Source organism: Vicia villosa, linkage group LG7 (genome assembly GCF_029867415.1).
Source record: "Vicia villosa cultivar HV-30 ecotype Madison, WI linkage group LG7, Vvil1.0, whole genome shotgun sequence".
NCBI classification, from domain to species: domain Eukaryota; kingdom Viridiplantae; phylum Streptophyta; class Magnoliopsida; order Fabales; family Fabaceae; genus Vicia; species Vicia villosa.
In genome coordinates, this window is record NC_081186.1 from 99,744,124 (window position 1) to 99,760,340 (window position 16,217).

Here is a 16,217-nt window from a genome sequence, read left to right on the forward strand (position 1 = left end):
CTCAGCAGCGAGATATTTGAGGACGGCGGAGAGGTAGACGGGAGCGCCGACACCAACATGTTCAGCATACTTTCCAGCCTTCAAGAACCTTGCAATTCTACCGACGGGAAATTGAAGTCTGGACTTTGAGGATCTTGAAATAGATTTGGGGGCCTTTGGCTTGCCCCTTTCACCCTTGGTTGTATAAAAAAGACGAAACCCCATGGTCAGTATTGAAGAAGTCTTTCCTGTGTTACCCATTGTGCTAACAATTTTGTGTAGAAACGCAGAATCAAAGACGCGAGTTTGTGAATCTAGATCCATATCATCTTCATCATTGTTGTGTTTCAGATCCACTTCCATTTTGAAATCTAAGATTGTATTGTTAAGAGGAAAAGAGAGTTGTTCTGAAACATGTTCGACAAAAAAATCATTAAGGGGTCTTGCGGCTGCCATTTTTGGGGAAGGAAATGGACGATGCTGAATTAGGGTTTTGGATATTGGCTTTATCGCTAAGCTTTTAGCTGGATCTGGTGGTTTCGGCGGAATCATGAAATGAGCAATGTCGTGAAAATCCATGCATTTGGAAAAATGTTTAGCCATAGGAATTGTTTCAGATACAGAATACCTAATTTCACCACAAGGTGTAGATGCTTTGGAAAAAGAGAAATAAGTTTCTTTGTGCTTAACAGTGGGGGAAAGATTCAAATCTGTTAGGTCACCATTAATTGCAGGAACTTGTTCGACAACAAATTCTTCATGAAAAGAAGTTTCATCTATAGATTTCATCGATTCCTGATCTGGCTGCTCCTCCTCATCTTCTATTGGCAAAATTTCTCTCCATTCAGGTTTAAAATGATAGAGAAACACGGTAGTGAATGAATCCCAATTAGTCAGTGGTTTATATTGAGATCTCCATATCCACCATTGAAGAGCACGGCCTCGAAATGATGTGATAGCTTTTACAATTTTTAGTTTTTCTCTTGTTCTTTGCTCTTTGAAAATCTTCTCAACACAAAGAATCCACCAGTATGCATCTTCTTCTCCATATTCTTCCCCATAGAACAATGGAATAGCCATATAATTTGGGAGAATGAGATCGAAATGAAAGCACCAATTGATAGGAAGATTTTCCCTACCAAGAATATGGAATTAGGGTTTCAAGAATAAAAGATAAAGACATTAAAATAAACTAAGAAAATATAGATAAAAATAACTTTGATTTCTTTGATTGATTCTCAATGTCTCTATGAGACTACATTATATAACATTCTTAATGGATAATAATAATATAAAAGCCCAAACACTACTAAAAGCCCAATTCAACCAAACATTCAAAATAAAATAACAACTAACATTATATTACTAATTAAAATATCTAATTGCACCTCCTATCATAAAATAAAAAATATTTTTATACATATTTAATGAAAAGGCTTTAACAAATGAAAAAAATGGTATATTATGAATACTAGTGTTAAATAATCTAAAAAAACGAACTTTAGTTTAACACATTTTTAAAGTCTATGTTATAGTTGTCATAATTCATGGTAAGTAAATTATTTGTAGTGATGATGACGAGAATTTTAGTCTAATCACAACTATTTTCTTGATATTTTGACCTAAATGCTAGCTATGTTTCCTTTGTTGAGAATAATGCAAATGTGAGTGTGAATAATAGTTCCACATTAGAAATTCCTGTGGTGAGTTGAACATATATAAGTGAGAGAACTCACTCACCTATCACCTTAAGGTTTTAGGTGGAGAAATAGCGTGTCTTCCACCAAGGTGTGTAGCTCAAGTGAAATGTCCCAGAATTAATAATGCTTCTGAACTCGACCCTCCCCCAATTGTTGCGCTAACATCCTTTGCTTTGGAAGATGATGTTATCTTTCTATAAATTGAGAAGAGTCTTGTGACGTTTCAAATTTCATGAAAAAGGATGAGTTGTTGCTAGAGGATTAGAACACGAGCTTCAATGTAATATGTTGTGAGATTATGTTGGTGGTTGAAGAAACTCATGTCAATTAGGGTTGTTCGCAGTGCGGTTTGAGCATTTTTTCGTAAAAAATCATCCGAACTGCAAGAGAAAAAAAAGTGTGGTTCGGTTTGATTCAATTTGCTTTTAGAAATAAAATCAAACCAAACCAAACAAAACCAAATAAATATGGTTTTGGTTGGTTCGGTTGGTTCAATTTAAAAAAAAAAATTATTGAGTCATAAATATACATATAGATGACAACATAACTTTATATTTAATCACTTATGCATTTATCAAATAAAAAAACTCATCATATTTGGACAATAACTTTCCATTTAATATGCAAAGATAAAATTAGATAAAAGTGGAATAAAAAACATAAACTAGTAACATAAACCAATATCAAAAACATTATAATGAAATAGAAAAAAAAAGGAGTGGAAGATTAGAGAAGATGAAAACAAAAGAGCAAAATAGAGGAGAAATTAGAGAATAGGAAGAGCTTTAAAATCGTAATTGAAATATATTGCAGTTAAATAAAAATAATAAGATGAAAAAGAAAAAACTTAAGAGATGAGATGAGAGACTCCAGAAGAAGGCGATATGTTCTTGGAAAAGAAGATGGGGAAAAGGCGCGATACCGCTAGGTGAAATTTGAGAAGACTTGAACTAAAACCTTTAGTGTGAGGAAGGGAAAATTATTCGTAATCGTAAGGCTAAGGCCTAATAAGTTTGAATTTGGGTTGGATGTGGGTTAAGTGAATGTTGGTTGTAACGTAATATGGTTTGGTTCGGTTTGTAAATTACAAACCGCAAACCGAACCAAACCGTGCGGTTTTGTTAAATGATGGCCCAAACTCATCCGAATCAAATGCGGGTTTTTGCGGTTTTGTATCAGGTCGATTTGGTTTTGAACACCCCTAATGCCAACATTGAAGTTACACTATTAGTTTTCAACCTGATTTTCAACATGTAAAAAATCTATGATGTGTTTTATTTTAAAGTAAAGTATACTTTTATTTTGATAGAGTGTGATAGTTTTTAAATTATGATTGTCGGTGAAAATAATATAAAAATTCTTGAAACTTTAAACTATACTCTTTATGGTAGAATACGATAATACTTTTAAACTATGCTTATTAATGAACATCATGAAAGTTGGTGTATTATTCTTAATCAATGTAGAGATTATTGATATCCATTGAAAATATACATGTTGAAGAAATCACACATTGTTTAGATTTGTAAAAGAAGAGGATGTCCATTGCTATATAATGGATTCAAATTCTTCATTACAAATTACACCACACAAAAACACTTTAACCTTGCATTTGACTTTTTATATTTTGTCTTATACTCTTGTGTTAGAGTATTGTGAGAGGTAGTTATATATTTGATTTGGAGTATGAGTGTATTGTGGTCTTGGAGTGATTGACGATAAACTATGTGTTCTAATAATTTTTAGATAGTTTTATTCTCTAGTTGTCATCTGACAATGACTGTGATTTGTTCTCTGATTTTAAAATTTTCACGTTAAGATTTTATCTTGTTATTGTGCTCCTCCTTTTTTCTATGTTTATTTTTTTCCTAAAAAAATGAATGTATATTTTTTATAATTAAAATCACTTCATAACTTTATTAAAGAACATATAGTAAGAAATACTACTCATAAAATACAATTTATAAAATTAAAAATATAAAATAAAATTATTAAGTCATAAGTTTTCCACTCTAAAATACGAGAAATTTGAGGTGTGTATATTGCGTTACAATGGATTGTGACAACAGGTCTTACAAATGTTATTTTCGAGCTAGATATTTACCATATGATATATAATTCGTCAGAATATTACTATATTATTGATGATCATAAAGATATTGTAAAAAGACACAACAATTTTAAGGTTGTTTTTATTAGACAACGAGCTAATGATAATGCTCATGTTTTGGCAAGAACGCCTATCTATTATGCTCCTTATGATGTCACTACTATAAAACTACTAAAAAAACATATAAACAATAATGTTATGGTCACCATAGTTCTTCACTACACCATGGTGACATCTTTAAAATAAGGCGCTACCATATTAATTTTTTTAAATTAAAAGTTAATTGTATATAACAACGGTTAAACAATCAATTGTGGTAAAATCATCAAACTTTCATGTGTTCAAACCTCAACGCCACCGTATATATTATTCCTTTAATGTTAAGGCGCGCCGTTTCATTCTTATATAAAAAAGTTAAAGGAATATGACTACGGTTGATACGTTTCACCGTTGTGATATATTTATAATAAATAAATACTTATCAATATGGTTGATAGATAACCGTTGTGAAGAATTTACCCATATATAAGCTAATGAACTCTCACTTATTGACCGTAGCTCTATTTCCTTCACAGTGAAACCCTAACACCCATTTTTTCTTCTTCTTCGCCATTAGCCGTGAATCTTGTGCTTCATACGTTAAGGTATTCTTCTTCTTACATCTTATTGTTAGATAGTTCCACATTATCTCGTTTGTTGCATGTTATTTTTGTTGATTAATTGTTCTCATTTCTTTAAATTCGTCTTCACTCCCTTAACAACGACCATAGTTTGGCTATGGTACATATTATTTGTGTAGCTACGGAAAAAAGTACAAGAAGCATGAAGTTATGGTGGAAAATTCATCCACCTTGTACTTCTTCTTCATAGCTTCACAAACAAGATGTTTTTCGTACTATGTTGACAAATAAGTTTGCATTTTCACATATTGATAACTTTCATGGTTATTGTAGGACTCAACAAGAACAACACGTTTTAGTTAATGAAGAAACAACAGCGGCAACAAACTTCATCTAGTTTGAAATACAATGAGAAGAAATATAAGAAGTATGAAGTTGTTGTGTAAGCTTCTTCCTCCTTATATTTCTTCTTCATTACTTCATTAACTATATGAACTTCAAATTTGATTCATGTTCCACAATTAGTTTCAATAAAAGGTGCGTCTTGGAAATTTATAATATAAATTTTTTATTGCTCACAAATTTATAACATCTGGTTCTGTTAAATGATGTTGTTTGAATTTATTATATAATATGTAAATTATTTGTTTTCCATACACCTCAATTAAAATACATTCATTTAAATTGACATATATTATATATACTATAATATAAAAATTAAATAGTATTTGAAAACCAACTTAAACAAACCATTGTTTTTGGATTACATGTGTCTCATCATGTGATGTTCTTAATTATGGTATAATGACATGATTCGTCAGATGCATCATTGTCTTCGATTATAGTTAAGTTTCATTAACTACAAGAAATTTGACTAATCGAAGACAACGATGTATCTAAGGAGTTAGACTAATAAACTATATATATAAGAGCATGAAATGCACGATGAGACACATGCAATCAGAAAACAATTATTTATTTAAGTTGATTTTTAAGACTAACTTAATTTTCATATTATATTCTTCATCAATTTGAAAGCTTGTATTTATTTAGTGAGGTGTATGAAAAACAAGCAATCTGCATATTATATAATAAACTCTGGGCACTTTTCACAACAGTTATATATTATAATTGTGATAAAGGTTATTTATGATTTACATCATTTGTGCTTATGGGTTTCAAATTCAATATTTGTGTGTAAGTATCACAACATTTATAAGTATAACCGTTCTGATAAGTGTGGTGCGTCTTGCTTTTCAATAACGGTTTTTGGACTTTAATAGAAACAACAAACTCACAACCACACCCTACTTAATAATGGTATGACCAGCGTGATGGTACCCAGTGGCGGATCTATGTGTACTGAGAAGGGGGCTCTTGCCCCCACAAAAGAAAAGAAATAATACATTGAAAAGTCTAATAACTTATATCTTTCCTTTACATTGAAAGTAAATAACTGTTATCATCATAAATTAAATTTTTAAGAAAATAAATATGTCAAATTACAAGTGATGATAATTTTAAATGGTACACATTTTTGTTATTTATTCTTCTAATTTTTATAACTCTATTTACTTTAAGTATGTATATGGATTAAAAAACATTATATTTTAAAAGGAAAATGCTTATTAGTAAGAAAATTGAAAAACAAGAAATGCAAGAATAAATCTCAACCATCCATTATCACCACAACCCCATGATCTCTATTAAAAAGGAAGTTAAAGTTAAAATTAATTTAAAATTCCCCACTAAAATAGTGACACATATTCATTCTTGCATTTCTTCTCCAAAATTCTTCATACTAAATAGCACTACTCATTTTAAAATATATTATGCTATATAATTTTAAATTTAAATTTTTTATTTTTTTTAATTATCTTATAGACCAGCGTTATGAAATATCGGTGCACCATAACCGCTAGGATGGATATACATTACAATTTTTGGATTCATTACAATGGTAAATATCGTTTGAAATTGTAGTTTTTCGTACTATAATTTATGGTGCAAAGCGGCTGGTATAGCCAGATTTTGCCCCCGCAACTCAAAGTTTCTAGATCCGCCACTGATGGTACCCCTTTTCCGACCGTTGTGAAAATGAGATTTTCATAGTAGTGAATTATAAATTTAATTGGTAATAATATGAGATAATTTGGTTTGAGTAAAAAAAGTATTCGCTCAAACAAAGAGATAAGTTATAACGTTTGTTTTTCTCCGTACAAAATTAGCTAAAATCTCTTTACTAAGTCCATGTTGTATTTGTTAAACCCATAATCTATTGGACTTGTATATTAAATCAAAGGCTAAATTACGGTTTTGATTCCCCTATTTATGTGTTTTCATGATTTTAGTCTCTTTATTTTGTTTTTAAACACTTTTGATCCCTCATCTCCACTTTGCATACAAAAAACACTTATGTGTCACATTTTAAAATATGTTTTTTGGTTCCCCATCCTCACTTTTGATCCTCCATCCTCATTTGGGATGAGCTACAGATTTTAAAATGTGTCACATAAGCGTTTTATGCAGTCAAAATGGAAATGAGGGATCAAAAGTGTTTAATAATAAAATAGAGGAACTAAAACCGTGAAAACACCAAAATATTTTGGGGACCAAAATTATAATTTAGTCTAAATAAAAAAGTCTATGCATGTCAAAATTTCATGAATAAGAATATAAAAAAACTTATATTAATATCTAGATTATAGGCCTCACATGCAAGTTGTGTCTTATGAGACATACCAACCAGAGAAAAATTCTTACATTATTTTTCCCACTTCATGTAACTCTTTAACGTAAAGGCTTAGAATTTATACACTGACACTAAATCAAATCTTAACATTGATATATCACAATGATGTGTTAATTAATTTATCATTTCATCATTTCCTATGTGCCACGTTATGTATCATAGTAATAGTTAAAAAATTTGTTAAACTGGAAAATGGAAAAAAAAAGATTCTCCTTGCTAATGAATAATAGTCCAAGTTAAGAGAACCTAGTTGAAGCTTAGAGACATGATTTATTTATATTCTTTTGTCATCGATTTGAGTAGTTATTTTCTTTTAGATATACAAGGTTAAAAAAACAAATTGAATATTAAAATTTTTATCAGATACCCAGGTCACCCATGTTTTTCATACGAGATATTTTCATACATTATATTCTAAAGGATGATACACCTTAGTTTCTTGAGGATAGTTGAAAGTTCTACTTTAGAAATAATGTATTTTACCCTAGAAGAGAGTGTGACTATAGTCTCTCTATAGTTGTTGTTTTAGATGATCATGGAAAATTAAACCAACTCTTATATAAATTTGAATTCCCCTAAGTCTTGCGTCTGTGTTTTTTCCATGGGAAGATGTTATCAGAGACATTATGGCTGAAGTTGATACAATATTTTTGCACCTTCTTTAAAGTAGCCACAAGGTTGATGTTTGAGGAAGAACAAGCCTTGTCAATCACCACCGTAAAATATTTATGATTAATTAAAGTTATTGTTGGACGTCTGACTCCACACATAAAAGGTGTATGAATTATGGAGGTTTTAAAAACTTGTTAATAGAGTTGTGCCCAAATCATTTATTTCAAAGACTCGAGATTATATGTAGTTGCAACCAACTCGTCATGAATTCAAAGCACAAAGTTCTAAAGTAAGAACGGAAATTCTAGCCTAATCCCATAATGATCAACAAGAACAAGCAACATGAACAAGCAAGTCGAATGAAAAAGCAAGTAAACGGCCTAAAATACAATGGACATATATGAATACCTGAGTTGAATTGGGAAGATGGAGAAGACAAGAGGCACGACGCCAGGGTTCCCAAGAGATGCTTGACTTATGAAGAAATCATGCTCTAGTTTGCAACAACAAAACACCGACAAAGATGAGGTGATGGGACTCAGAAGAACTTAGATTTTGGGTCCAAATAGTAAAACAAAATGAGATTTAGAGCTAGAGATCTTCAACGAGGGAATTTAGGGTTTACATTCGACCATGGATTCACATATTTGAGGATTTAGAGTTCTTCGACCAACATAGATTTTGAGACCATATACCATCCATATAAGTTAAAACATTTTTAGTCCAAGAAGAGAAAAAAGGCTAGTAACTAAAATAGGTTATGATTAAATATCACATAGACACAACAAGGGAACTGTGTTTAACAAGCTTAATACAGTTATAGTAGCTTTAGTTTATGACAGAGCAGTTCAATGTAAATAAAGTCAAGTAATTTCTTTAAATTTCAAGGTAAATCTTGTTATCCTTCATTGGCACTAGGATAATATGACACATTAGACAAAAGGAAGGATAATATACAAAACTTGTCAAATTTATTTTGCATGCCATTCACCATAAGCATTTTTTCCCATAATTCACTGTCTTCCTCCTATCCAAATAGTTTTTTTTCCATGCATCTTTTGACATGGAAGAATCATTGACAATACACAAAAACTAAGAACAAATGGAAATAGAATTGTTGAAGAAATACTGGACCAAAATAAAGAATGAATGTAAAGCCCTTACATTCTAAAACATAAGTTGTTCAATTATTAATTAATTTACATCACAGATAAATCTAGTGAAATTTTAGAGTCCGTCAACCATTGCATAGGAAAAATTCCCAAAACCAACCATAAGTTGTTTAAAATACTATAAAATCAAAACCAAACTAAATTAGAAATGCATATTAATTAAACAAAACCAAAAATATATATGTTTGTAAAACGACATGAAATGTTTGGCTGACTAGATTGTCTAGAAGATCAAACTCATAAATATGAGGTTGTATCTTACACAAGAAAGTTAATCCCAATCCATCACAGTGCACATTAATTCCTCAAGTAAACAAAGTTAATCCTGCGGCAGTAATAGGATACATAAGTTAATCATGATCAATCATGGCAGTAATAGGATACATAAGTTAATCATGATCAATCATAGTGCAGATTAATTACCCAAGTAAACAATGTTAATCCTCCAACAATCATAACTTCAAATTCTTGTTTTTGATATATGAAATAATTACTGTTAGCGTAATGTTAGGAGAATGGTGTGAATTGAAAGAGTGGGGAACAATTGGCGTACCTTTGTTGATGTTTATATGTTTTATTCCAGATAGGGCGTGGAGTAGCTTGCTTAGAGTGGAGGGCGAAGCATTTGAGGCATAGAGAGATGCTTTTTGCAACTTACCAGCATCACTAATGCTGAGGTTGTCAAGAAGAAGCACTTGAGTTTTGTCGGAATTATTAACAACGATTTTCAACCTCTTCAAAGAAAATGGCAGGCAAAGAGCTGGAACACAAATTCTATCGTAATCCTCAAGAGAAAAGTAAAGATCCAGAGTTTCCAGACAAGGACAGGCGTGGAAGAAGTCATTGAGGGAAGCCACAGTCATAGGAGAGATGCTGCGGTAGAAGACACTGAGAGAAGGCTCATTGATAGGAGGACTGATGTCAAGTCGCAACTTCTTTAGTGATGGTAAGCTAGAAGACTTGGCATCTGACAACTCAAAACACAATGCACCTTTGAGACTATTATTGAGTTAAGAAGAACAGTGTTAGTTAGTTAGTTAGTTAGTTAGGATAATCATATTATGAATTTCAAAAAAGAATTGAATGTGGTTGCTTGCCTGAGGGAGACGAGATTAGTACAGACGGAGAGGTTAACGGGAAGCCGACAGCAATAACCGTCTAAAGTGAAGAGAGTGAGGTCGAGTTCTTTGATGCTGGGTCCAATGACGGATATCATCCAAGCGTTAAATGAGGCTCTGCACATCGTGTCGCCGGTGAACGATTTAGTACACGAGAGGCGCACATTCTGAACTTGAGAGAGCTTGAGGACAAAGATAATGGAGTTAACAAAATAGAAAAATCTTCTGAAGTTTTTGAATGGTTCGGAATTGAATTGGATAAAGTCTTCGTCGGATAAATTGAGAACTGAGAGATGCTTCCAGAGGTTGCGCCACCTGGGGGAGAGGATGCTTGTTTGAACAGATGTTTTGCTTGGCAGGAATGATAGGATGCGGATCAACAAAGTATCTGATAGACTACTCATCCTGTCTCCCTTTGGTTTTCCTTGTTTGGATTTCGACTCTTCTGCCATCGTGGTTTGGACTCTGCAAAGGGCCAAACTCAAACCCTAGAAGAACTATTTAGATATGTTATTTGTGTGTGTGAGAAAGGGCTATATAATCTCTACAGCCTATATATTTAGTTTTTATTTCCTCCTCACCATCCCTTTATTTCAACTTTTTTTTGGATTAAAAATACAACTAAGATTTATATTTATCATATTATATTAATATTTTAAAAATTAAAATCTGATTTAGTTGAATGTATAATTATTTTACTAGATATCAAATTTAATGTTTTAATTTATAAAAAAAAACTGTTTAGAAAAATATTTAATATTTTAAATTTTTTTTTGAAAATTAAAAATAAACTGTTTTTATAAAACAAACGGATCCTAGATTTTCTTTTGGAGCAACATAAAATTATTTTATTTATATTTAGATTAACTTAAATATTTTATTTGTTAAAATATATTCAAGGATTTGATCTTAAATTATAATTTGATTTGATTTTAAATTAGAACTAAAATTTTATTTTATTTTATTTAAATTTTGGTTATATCAATTAATCACAAATTTTGACTTATAGTTTGTATTTTTTCAATCTTTCATTCTTTATATATTATTTTATTTGTTTCAAAAAAATATATATATTATTTTATTTTATTTTGAACATAAGAGTATCTCCGGATGGAGATTGTTTAATACACACTAGGATTTATAAGTTTCAAAACTTAACATTTTTATTATTGGAGTAGATTTATGTAGCTTTCTCGTTGCTTAAATATTTGTGTAAGTTGCATCATGAAGTCATTCAAAAAGTGTGTTGCTTAGTATTAAATAATATTAATCTTGATAATTGGTAGGTCAATTATAAATTGATTGAACCACGTATAGATTGTTTATTCAAATCACTATTTGAGTAAAATTGGTTTAGATTGCTTAGATGTTACTTAAATGCAATATGACAATTTGTTCTCATACAAATAACTCAAGCAATCAAAATTAGTTCTCTTTATTGTATAATGCCCTAAGTGACGTCGGAATCTTATATGGGACTCAAACACACTTTGAGTATCTTTTACTGTATGGGACTCGAACCCACTTAGATATCCACCCTTCCCAATGTCCGCCATGGTTGGGACTAAAACCCAGTTGAGAAACAAATCATTAGCGCCACATCCCCAATTATACTCTACATAAGTATCTCAATTTTGGCGTGCACGATCAAGGGTTATTTCCGAATCCGTGATTATGCTCAGTACAATAATGTGATTGCTCTCATCAATCACTAGGTGTGCATAACCACCAATTCTCATGACATTACAACATGATCCATTCTCATAACATCACACATGATCCATACAAAGCATGTCAATACATAATTCAAACGACTACTTATCTGCAGTACACACCAAAGGGCTTTCAGGAGAAGGTTGTTTGGGACAGAGCTGCTGGTGAGAATGCAACTTGGGAATTGAAAATTCAGATGCGAGAAGCGTATCCGGATTTGTTTCCACCATGTAATTTTTTAGGATAAGAATCTCTTAAGTGGGGGAGAGTTGTAACGCCCTGTATTTATTTAATTATTTAATTTGAATTATATGTGTGTAATGTGTGTATTTAATTAATTAGTAAGTGGATAAATAAGTAATATGAGACGAATGTAAGGGTATGTGGCCTTAGAGTTGGCTACATGGTGTAACACCCCATAAATTCTGATTTATTTATTTTATTTAATTTTTAAATTAAATTAATATCAGTATTTTAAATTGGGATTATTGAAGAATTATGGATTAAGAGTCATTGGGTCGGATGGTGAGATTAGTAGTGTGGGGTGCTAAGTGAGTAAGCTCATTACTAATTATTTTATGTTTTCATAAAATAAAGGAAATAAGGAAAAAAGAGTAGGAACGTGAAAAAGGAGAAGTTGAAGAGAAGAGTTGAGGAACGTAAAGAGGAACAGAAGAGGAAGAGACCAAGATCAAGAATTTGGCTAAGGTAAGGGGGACTCACTTAATTATCATCTCTTAACGTGATTATGAATGATAGTGCATGCAAGATGGAGTTGAATTGTTTATGTTGTTGTCAATTTTGGATGTTCATGAGAAGAGAACGATTGAGGAATTGTCAATAGTTCGTGAAAAAGAGGCGTTACATCTTTCTCGACAGTACTCCTTCTCGATTCTACCTACAAGAGCAACAAATATCGACTCCTATTATTCGAGATGGTAGGTGTTACATCCACCGAGTAGACATTTGCCGTTGGTTTTGCTTTTTTGGAGTGTGAAAAAGAGGATAATTTTAGGTGGGCCTTAGAGGCGTGTCACTAACTTTTGAAAAAACAAGTCAAGATGCCTAAGGCGATTGTTACGGACCACGACCCCGCTTTCATGAATGCGGTTGCAAAGGTATTTCCTTCTTCCTATGCATTACTTTGTCGATATCACATATCATGTAATGTGAGAAGTAAGGTTAAACCCGTTGTGGGGACAATACAAGTAGTGACCGAAGGTGGGAAAGCGGTGAAGCCCGAAGTGATTGTTGACCAAATAATGGATGCATGAGTTCGTATTGCAAGTTCTTCGACAAAAGAATTATATGCCGATGCCTTATTGCAATTTCGGAAAATATGTGAAAAATATCTCGATTTATTGAAATACATTGAAAGCACCATTTTGACAAAGTGAAGGAGAAGTTTGTTTGTGCATGGAATGATAAGGTCCGACACCTTGGATATACAACCACCAATAGAGTTGAGTCGGCACATGCTACTTTGAAAAATTGGTTGTGTAATAGCAAGGGTGATTTGTGTAAAGCATAAGACACCATAAATCACATGATTTTGAACCAACACAACGAAATACAAACCTCGTTCAGTCGGAGCATTACGATTTTGGAGCATCGAGTTAAGGATAACATCCTTTATTCTCAATTGATCGGTAATGCATTGACTTGACGCGTTATGGTTTTTCGTAAACCTTTTTTCCGCTCCGCTCCGCACCTCCTACAAATCTAATTGATCGTATTAATGTGTTGGATGACTCCCCAAATCACGTCATTTTGTACAAGTTTACTTGAAACCGGGATGCCATACCACCTACGTCACCAGGATGGAATCTTCATCATACCGAACTTGCCGAAACGTGACCACATGTATTTGTTGATAGGATGCATGAATTCGAAAGATTGAAGAATATCGATAAAATATCGAATGCGAAAAAGTCAAAATTGGAACCACCAATAGATTTAGCCGGCAACAGTTCTTTTCATGTATTTATCTAGTTTCAAAGTGTAATATATGCACTCTATAAAATTGCAATATAATCCTTTTTTGTGTATGTGTGTTTGTGTCTATGTGTTTCAAATTGTTTACGTTTTGTTCCTATGTATGTTTGTATCCTAAATTTGTTACCAAAATTGCTGCCTACTGCTGCTTTCTGTTCTGCTAAAAAAATAGCAGGGAAACTTTCGTAGATGCATCCACGGAAGGGTATTACAATGAAAATTATAGGTCTTTGCCGTAGATGCATCTACGGAAGGATGTTACATTGAAAATTAAGGGTCTCTACCGTAGATGCATCTACGGAACAGAGAAATCTATGACCCTTCTGTGGATATATTTACGAAACATTCTGTGACAGCCATTGTGTGGTCCATATTCTCCAAAGGCTTCTATAAATTTGGGGTTTCTAGGTTTGCATTACACACAAGCACAAACCCTGAATACAAACACAAAAATGTTTCGCATTAGGCCAGATGGATGTCACTGAAGATCAATGAAGCGTCCCGATCCTAAATCGGAATACCGCATAAGGAAAGGGCATGTCATTTTCTCTCCCGTCAAATCCCCCGTGCCGGTGAAGTTTTGGAATATCCATTACTTCGACCAACTCAAGAGGACTATCATGTCTTTTTTGGAGGGGGGTACAAACCCGGAGAAGAAATCAAAAGGATCCAGAGGCTTAGAACAAGGACCTCGTTTGAGACCGGAAAAACGGAACGTTGGTGGGATGAAGTGAAATTCGACATGTATTGCATTCAAATGATGCATGGATTAGATGTCATTGTTTTAACCGTTGTAATTTCTTAGATCTCTTAGTTTTTTTAATTTTCTGTTTGAAATTTTCGTTGTAATATTGATTAATCAATGAATCAATGCAATGTCTTTTATGATTAAAAATGCCTCTGTTCTGGTTTACTAGGTTTGGGCTGATTCCGTAGATGCACATGCGGAAGACTTCCGTATGTGCATCTACGGAACATAACAACGTTAAACAATAAAAAAGATGCTTCCGGAGATGCATGTACGGAAGCAAGAGGACAAAATGGTCAACTCGGTGATACGTGAGAGATGCATTGGATATGTTGAAAAATTGTCAAAATAAAATACAAAATAAAATTTGCCGCAAAATCCGTTGAAAATTTTTCTGCAGAATTACCCACGCGTAGTTTAATTTTTCTTAAGAATAGAACTCCCCAGCAAAATCCGCAGAAATGTTTTACTTTGTTTAATTTTCATGTTGTTCCTGTTTTGGTGACAGATAGTCAGATACACAAAATTTGAAAAACTCACTTTTCAATCAAAACAAGTACAAAATAACTAATAATTGAAATATATAAAGAGTACAAGAAAGAAAACTGGATATGCTCCCTACAAACACTTGTTTGATTCAGTCGCATACAATATCTTTTTTTCTTTTCCCTCTTACGTTCAATCTAGTAATATTGATTTCTGCCGGTTGAGTTAGGATTTTCTGACACCACTTTCGCTTTTCTTTTGCATTAATTATTTATAACTAATCGACTATGCTTTCTAACTCTTCACTTTCATCACTTCCTTTTTCAACCACTTCAAAATTTTCACATCACATCCCTTAAAGAGGAATTCAACCTCTTATTATCCATCTCAATCTCAACAACAATCTTTTCATCATCAACTTCCTCTTCAGCAAATTCTTTTTTATTTGAATCTTCATGATGTAAATGAAGTACTCTTAGTTTTCAACTTCAACATTTTTTCCCTAAACTTTGGATTATTTTTTTACCACCGTCTTGTGAATTAGGCCACTGCTACTGTGCCAGCTCTTACAGTATTATTTTTTGTAGAATTTTTTTCTGAATTTCTAACACTTCTTTTTGAAGAAATTTTCCAGCCTTTTTCTATGGACTCATCAATCTCCATCTGTTCTTGTCTGCACTCTTTGCTACAAAATGGTGTGTTCCCTCTGCAAATTCACAATTCCAAAAATCCATTCAATATCACATGAATCTCAACAATAAGTTACAAATTCTTAAATAATTAAAAATAAATCTCAACCATCCAAATAATCATTTTAATTTTTTTACTGGATTTGAATTATTCAATGGATCATTGTATAAAATAATTATACTTTCTACGACCCAAATGAAAGTTAATTAAGTATAAAAAACTAAACTTTTATGAATAAAAAGTAGAATTTTCATATGGGTTATGACTAAAAGATGAATTATAATTGAAAATTGAGGAAGTAATTTACCTGTACATAAAGATGTCTTTGTTTTGGCCAAGATGTTTTCTACAAAGAGAACATGCTTGAAGGAACTGAGGTTGATCATAGAAATCTTCACTTCCACCATAATAAAACATGCTAGATTTTGGAGAAATAATTGAAGAAGAGAAAGAATAGTTAGAAGCCATAGATGGGTGAGTTGAGAGAGAGAATGAGTTGGAAAAAGCAGGGAGAAGAAATGA

General features: G+C 32.3%; 2 protein-coding genes across 2 annotated transcripts; both read right to left on the reverse strand.

The window, feature by feature from the left end:
- Positions 1–8,938: 8,938 nt before the first annotated feature.
- Positions 8,939–10,582, reverse strand: LOC131618006 (F-box/FBD/LRR-repeat protein At1g78750-like). Its single transcript, XM_058889277.1, has 3 exons — positions 10,043–10,582; positions 9,499–9,944; positions 8,939–9,270 (listed from the first exon to the last, which is right to left on the reverse strand). Exons 1-3 carry the CDS (start codon positions 10,513–10,515, stop codon positions 9,251–9,253), a joined length of 939 nt encoding a protein of 312 aa, XP_058745260.1. The 5' UTR covers positions 10,516–10,582; the 3' UTR covers positions 8,939–9,250.
- Positions 10,583–15,036: 4,454 nt separating this feature from the next.
- LOC131618007 (FCS-Like Zinc finger 3-like) lies at positions 15,037–16,217 on the reverse strand. The gene is made up of 2 exons (XM_058889278.1): positions 16,003–16,217; positions 15,037–15,711 (listed from the first exon to the last, which is right to left on the reverse strand). The coding sequence occupies exons 1-2, from the start codon at positions 16,161–16,163 to the stop codon at positions 15,546–15,548; spliced, it is 327 nt and encodes a 108-aa protein (XP_058745261.1). The 5' UTR covers positions 16,164–16,217; the 3' UTR covers positions 15,037–15,545.